Below are 7,997 nucleotides of genomic sequence, written 5' to 3'. Positions count from 1 at the left end.
GTCGTCTCCAACATGGAATACCAATCTCTATTATCTCTGATAGGGATGGCAGATTTATTTCAAGATTCTGGCAGACATTACAGCAAGCATTAGGAACTCGTCTAGACATGAGTACTGCCTATCATCCACAAACTGATGGGCAGAGTGAAAGGACAATACAAACGCTTGAAGACATGCTACGAGCATTTGTTATTGATTTCAGAAACTGTTGGGATCGACATCTACCGTTAGCAGAATTATCCTACAACAACAGCTACCATTCAAGCATTGAGATGGCGCCGTTTGAAGCACTTTATGGTAGAAAGTGCAGGTCTCCGATTTGTTGGAGTGAAGTGGGGGATAGACAGATTACGGGTCCGGAGATAATACAAGAAACTACCGAGAAGATCATCCAAATTCAACAACGGTTGAAAACCGCCCAAAGTCGACAAAAGAGCTATGCTGACATTAAAAGAAAAGATATAGAATTTGAAATTGGAGAGATGGTCATGCTTAAAGTTGCACCTTGGAAAGGCGTTGTTCGATTTGGTAAACGAGGGAAATTAAATCCAAGGTATATTGGACCATTCAAGATTATTGATCGTGTCGGACCAGTAGCTTACCGACTTAAATTACCTCAACAACTCGCAGCTGTACATAACACTTTCCACGTCTCGAATTAGAAGAAATGTTTTGCTAAAGAAGATCTCACTATTCCATTAGATGAAATCCAAATCAACAAAAAACTTCAATTCATCGAAGAACCCGTCGAAATAATGGATCGTGAGATTAAAAGACTTAAGCAAAACAAGAAACCAATTATTAAGGTTCGATGGAATGCTCGTAGAGGACCCGAGTTCACCTGGGAACGAGAAGATCAGATGAAGAAGAAATACCCACATTTATTTCCAGAAGATACGTCAACACCTCCAACTGCTTAAAATTTCGGGATGAAATTTATTTAACGGGTAGGTACTGTAGTGACCCGAACTTTTCCATGTTTATATATATATTAAATGAAATTGTTATTTACATGATTAAGTGTTTCCAACATGTTAAGCAATCAAACTTGTTAAGACTTGATTAATTGAAATAGGTTTCATATAGACAATTGACCACCCAAGTTGACCGGTGATTCACGAACGTTAAAACTTGTAAAAACTATACGATGACATATATATGGTTATATATATAGTTAACATGATTTTATTATAAGTATGTATCTCATTAGGTATTTTAACAACGAGTTATATACATAAAAAATGAGACTATTAAATTAAGAAACTCGAAAACGATATATATAACAATTATCGTTATAACAACGTCTTACTAGGTACATATGAATCATATTAAGATATTGATACACTTGGTTAATTATGTTAAATTATAAGTAAATATATTATTAAGTGTATTAACAATGAAATACATATGTAAAAATAAGATTACTAACTTAATGATTTCGAAACGAGACATATATGTAACGATTATCGTTGTAACGACATTTAATGTATATATATCATATTAAGAGATATTCATACATAATATTATCATGATAATATAATAATTTAAAATCTCATTTGATATTATAAACATTGGGTTAACAACATTTAACAAGATCGTTAACCTAAAGGTTTCAAAACAACACTTACATGTAACGACTAACGATGACTTAACGACTCAGTTAAAATGTATATACATGTAGTGTTTTAATATGTATTCATACACTTTTGAAAGACTTCAAGACACTTATCAAAATACTTCTACTTAACAAAAATTCTTACAATTACATCCTCGTTCAGTTTCATCAACAATTCTACTCGTATGCACCTGTATTCGTACACGTACAATACACAGCTTTTAGATGTATGTACTATTGGTATATACACTCCAATGATCAGCTTTTAGCAGCCCATGTGGGTCACCTAACACCTGTGGGAACCATCATTTGGAAACTAGCATGAAATATCTCATAAAATTACAAAAATATGAGTAATCATTCATGACTTATTTACATGAAAATAAAATTACATATCCTTTATATCTAATCCATACACCAACGACCAAAAACACCTACAAACACTTTCATTCTTCAATTTTCTTCATCTAATTGATCTCTCTCAAGTTCTATCTTCAAGTTCTAAGTGTTCTTCATAAATTCCAAAAGTTCTAGTTTCATAAAATCAAGAATACTTCCAAGATTGCAAGTTTACTTCCAAGTTTTCTAAATCCATTCCAAGTAATCATCCAAGATCAAGACACCTTTGTTACTTACAGTAGGTTATCTTTCTAATACAAGGTAATAATCATATTCAAACTTTAATTCAATTTCTATAACTATAACAATCTTATTTCGAGTGAAAATCTTACTTGAAATTGTTTTCGTGTCATTATTCTGCTTCAAGAACTTTCAAGCCATCCAAGGATCCTTTGAAGCTAGATCTATTTTTCTAATTTCCAGTAGGTTTATCCAAGGAACTTGAGGTAGTAATGATGTTCATAACATCATTCGATTCATACATATAAAGCTATCTTATTAAGGTTTAAACTTGTAATCACTAGAACATAGTTTAGTTAATTCTAAACTTGTTCGCAAATAAAAGTTAATCCTTCTAACTTTACTTTTAAAATCAACTAAACACATGTTTTATATCTATATGATATGCTAACTTAATGATTTAAAACCTGGAAACATGAAAAACACCGTAAAACCGGATTTACGCCGTCGTAGTAACACCGCGGGCTGTTTTGGGTTAGTTAATTAAAAACTATGATAAAATTTGATTTAAAAGTTATTATTCTGGGAAAATGATTTTTATTATGAACATGAAACTATATCCAAAAATTATGGTTAAACTCAAAGTGGAAGTATGTTTTCTAAAATGGTCATCTAGACGTCGTTCTTTCGACTGAAATGACTACCTTTACAAAAATGACTTGTAACTTATTTTTCCGACTATAAACCAATACCTTTTCTGTTTATATTCATAAAATAGAGTTCAATATGAAACCATAGCAATTTGATTCACTCAAAACGGATTTAAAATGAAGAAGTTATGGGTAAAACAAGATTGGATAATTTTTCTCATTTTAGCTACGTGAAAATTGGTAACAAATCTATTCCAACCATAACTTAATCAACTTGTATTGTATATTATGTAATCTTGAGATACCATTGACGTATACAATGTTTTGACCTATTATGTCGACACATCTATATATATTTCGGAACAACCATAGACACTCTATATGTGAATGTTGGAGTTAGCTATACAGGGTTGAGGTTGATTCCAAAATATATATAGTTTGAGTTGTGATCAATACTGAGATACGTATACACTGGGTCGTGGATTGATTCAAGATAATATTTATCGATTTATTTCTGTACATCTAACTGTGGACAACTAGTTGTAGGTTACTAACGAGGACAGCTGACTTAATAAACTTAAAACATCAAAATATATTAAAAGTGTTGTAAATATATTTTGAACATACTATGATATATACGTATATATTGTTATAGGTTCGTGAATCAACCAGTGGCCAAGTCTTACTTCCCGACGAAGTAAAAATCTGTGAAAGTGAGTTATAGTCCCACTTTTAAAATCTAATATTTTTGGGATGAGAATACATGCAGGTTTTATAAATGATTTACAAAATAGACACAAGTACGTGAAACTACATTCTATGGTTGAATTATCGAAATCGAATATGCCCCTTTTTATTAAGTCTGGTAATCTAAGAATTAGGGAACAGACACCCTAATTGACGCGAATCCTAAAGATAGATCTATTGGGCCTAACAAACCCCATCCAAAGTACTGGATGCTTTAGTACTTCGAAATTTATATCATATCCGAAGGGTGTCCCGGAATGATGGGGATATTCTTATATATGCATCTTGTTAATGTCGGTTACCAGGTGTTCACCATATGAATTATTTTTATCTCTATGTATGGGATGTGTATTGAAATATGAAATCTTGTGGTCTATTGTTACGATTTGATATATATAGGTTAAACCTATAACTTACCAACATTTTTGTTGACGTTTAAAGCATGTTTATTCTCAGGTGAATACTAAGAGCTTCCGCTGTTGCATACTAAAATAAGGACAAGATTTGGAGTCCATGTTTGTATGATATTGTGTAAAAACTACATTAAAGAAACTGATTTCGATGTAACATATTTGTATTGTAAACCATTATGTAATGGTTGTGTGTAAACAGGATATTTTAGATTATCATTATTTGATAATCTACGTAAAGCTTTTTAAACCTTTATTTATGAAATAAAGGTTATGGTTTGTTTTAAAAATGAATGCAGTCTTTGAAAAACGTCTCATATAGAGGTCAAAACCTCGCAACGAAATCAATTAATATGGAACGTTTTTAATCAATAAGAACGGGACATTTCAAACACTAGGCATAACAGCAAAGGAAAGTCAATTTTCAAATCACAATGTCCAAGCTATTCAATCAGTTGAATGCCTTAGTTGATGATACGGACAATCAACACAGTGATGAAGGTTTTTTGGACGATGATTGGAATTTTGAAGAAGAAGGTGAGCAGTTCTTTATGACTGAAGAAATGGCAAGCAAGTTATTGGATGGAATTTTAACTAAAACAGCGCCATCACGATTTAAGCAAAAGTTGGCGCAACCAACCATTCGGGCAACAGCTGTGGATAATTTGTTTGCTTTGATTACTGGTGATGAAGCTATCAAACCACCAGCAATGGCAGAATCAACGCAGTGTTTCATTCCTCGAATTGCAGATTATCCATTACCAAGAAATTTGGGAATTCCATCAATCGGTGTTTATGATGGTACAACAGATCCAGAGGATTTTTTGACTATATTTGAAGGTGTTATGAGGTTACAGCATTGGGAAGATGAAACTACGTGCCATATGTTTCCAATGGTACTGCAGAAAATGGCACGCGAGTGGTTTGCTAGTTTGCCACCAAGGAGTATTACCAATTTTCTTGATTTGAGGGCAAAGTTCGTGATGCAGTATCAGAGTTTGAGAAGCTGCACATTGTCACATCTTGATGCACATGAGATAACAATGCGTCAGAATGAATCATTGAGTGACTTCATGAAGCGTTATACCATTGAATGTCAGAAAATACCAGACATTCCAGAGTCTCAGCTTGTTTCAGGATTCATATTTTGTCTAGATCAGCGACGTTTTGGGTGATTAATTCATGCTTTGCGTTATGATATTCCAAAAACATTGCATCAAGCGTTGGGTATTGCTCAAAAACATTTGCGATTAGGCAAAATGGGATATCCAAGAGTGGATAATTATCAGAGAAACTTTAGGCAGCAAGGCGGAGAGCGGAACAGGAATGATAATTATCAGAACAGGAATGACAATTATCAGAAGCAACGGTGTTATGATAGTAATTACCAGCAACAGCAAAGTGGTTGGAGAGGAAATAACCATCCAAATGGCAATCACCACCATCGAAAGCCATTAGACAGGCATCCACTTATCATGCATTTACCAAAACTCCAAAAGAAATCTTGTTCACAGAGCCAATTAAGGAATCATTTCATCCTCCACCACTGATGAAAGAACGTCAGGGACCACAGAGTGACAAGTGGTGCGACTTCCATGAAGCATATGGACATGAAACAGATAATTGCAAGTCATTAATGAGAGAGATCATTGCGAAGATCAAGGCTGGAGAGCTGAATCATCTCTTGCCAGGGAAAAAGTATCGAAGAAATGATCCAAACAAGCATTTTACTTGGCAGGGAAAAGTGCGTCACGGTGGACGGCGTGACTGGAACAGAAGGGAAGAACGAAATGATGAAAGGGATCGAACTCCAGAAATGCACATCAAAGTCATATGGAATGAGGAGCAAGAAAATGAAGCAGACGGAGAACACAGGACGGAGAGCTGGATGTACGCTCCAATCATATTTCATACCATTCTAAATTGGCATTTGTCAGAAGAGCCTGTAGTCACTTCAGCTGTAATTGCAAATAGAAACATCACCCGAATTTATACTGACACGGGAAGTGAGGCAGACATTTTGTATTTGCATTGTTTTAAGGAATATCCGTTCAGCGTGAAAGATCGGATACGCTATACGAACTTAAAAATTGCTGGTATCACAGGTGAATCAATAAGAGTTATTGGTAAAGTGAAACTAGATGTCACACTGGGAACACACCCTTTGGTCCGTACAGAAATTGTGGACTTTACAGTTCTTGACGGCAGATCACGGTTCAATGTGTTGTTCGGAAGGCGGGCACTTCGCAAATTCGGAGCAATCACCTCTACATCGCATGCAGAATTGCGGTTCCCAACGCCAAACGGTGTAGCAGTGATCCACTCTGAATATGTTGGGCCGGCAAGGGAAAGATCAGTTGTTCATGAAGCTCCGGGGAATTTTGTCAGGGGAATCATCAAGGCAGTTATTCAGTAGAAATGATGTGAACGGGTACTTCAAACCACCCAAAATGTGACAACATTGAAAGCAGGACGCAACACGGTACACGGAAGATAGTATAACAGCATGAATCTTGCAGAACAGTTTTTTATCACATTTTTTAATTTTCAGCAGTTCAGACAATAACACAATACATTTTTTGTAATTTTCTGATTGGGACTTGATCACCCCATACGAAGATATTACACAAAAATGTTGTATGTGTGACAGTATTATCAATAAAAATTGTTGAATTGTTCTTACGCACAGCATTACGCGTTACGAATGTAAAGCATGGCATTCATTTCTACCCACATAAGGCAAGGCATTTTTATGCCCCCCATGGTAGAAGCTCTTGTGTCAACATTATAGACACAAGGGATCGGCTAGCGTAAAGTGTTTACTTCGCTAGAGGGCACCGAGGCAAAACTAAAGATCTCATAATGTCATGACATACAGAATGGTTTATCGCAACGGCATAAATTCATTTATAACTTGTAAACAGGAATAAATCAAAATACAAGTGTATTTTATAAAGCCGCACAAAACCTAAGCGCAACAAGCCAGACGAAACATTGCTAGTTCCATAAACAGAATTTTCTCTAACACATTTACCAATTTTTATAACATATAAACAGAATACCAACACTATGATTCATTCATGTCTTATTTCAGAAGTCATAAGAGACTTCTTAATATTTCTTCATAACACAATGCAGAACGGAGAATAGATAAATTGTTTATGCAGAAATCATAGAATTATACACGTTTTGTTCAGTACAAATCAGATATACAATTTTTAAACCGAATGCACAATGACATTTAAGTACTAGTATACTTTAGATTCATAAAGGAGAATGCTGTGATGATGCATTACGGACAACGGACGACAGATAACAGTTCAGTACATACTCAAAAATAAGTTTACGGCAAACATCATATGACATGGTCTATGAAATTCAAATACACATAACAGCAATATAATATTAAGCATAATAACAGTGTAGGAAAGCCAATAATCAACATAAACTGGTTATGTGTTATCATTACATAGAAATATGTTTTAAATGGGCACATTCAAAATATCCTTCACCGACACATCTTCCCTAGCACAAACTTCATTCACATAGTCAATTGTCAAAGAAGTTACTTCAGTAATGGCCATTTGCAGTTTGGCTTCAGTATCTGATTTCATATGTTTTGAAATGGCATCTGGTAAAGGATCAAGCTTCACAGGTAGGGCATTTAAGATCTCCTCCATTGCATCTGCAAGATCACTTTCTGTAGATGCCACCAAATACCTATTGAACGTCTGACCCACAAGTAAAGAACTCAAAATCCTATGCACAAGACCAGGGATACCAACTTTTAAATCAGTAAACTTCTTTTCAGCATCAGCAACAGCAGTAACCTTTTCCTCCAACAATTGATTTTTCTCTTCCAACACCTTTTTCAGCTCCTCATTTTCCTTCATCAGCTTATTGTTCTCTTCCATGAATTTTTCTTTTTCAACCCGCTCTGCAACACATTTTGCTTCCACTACCTCCAACAGCTTTTCCTTTTTCTCCACATTCTCC

At 34.8% G+C, this 7,997-nt stretch overlaps 1 protein-coding gene across 1 annotated transcript; it reads left to right on the top strand.

Annotated features, from left to right (window-relative positions):
- The first annotated feature begins 5,550 nt into the window (after positions 1-5,550).
- Positions 5,551-6,417, top strand: LOC139876128 (uncharacterized). The gene has a single exon (XM_071863430.1). The coding sequence runs from the start codon at positions 5,551-5,553 to the stop codon at positions 6,415-6,417; it is 867 nt and encodes a 288-aa protein (XP_071719531.1).
- The last annotated feature ends 1,580 nt before the right edge of the window (positions 6,418-7,997 follow it).

This window comes from Rutidosis leptorrhynchoides, chromosome 11 (genome assembly GCF_046630445.1).
Source record: "Rutidosis leptorrhynchoides isolate AG116_Rl617_1_P2 chromosome 11, CSIRO_AGI_Rlap_v1, whole genome shotgun sequence".
Classification (NCBI taxonomy): domain Eukaryota; kingdom Viridiplantae; phylum Streptophyta; class Magnoliopsida; order Asterales; family Asteraceae; genus Rutidosis; species Rutidosis leptorrhynchoides.
Note: the sequence above shows the minus strand (reverse complement) of the source record. Positions and strands in the feature narration are given on the sequence as shown.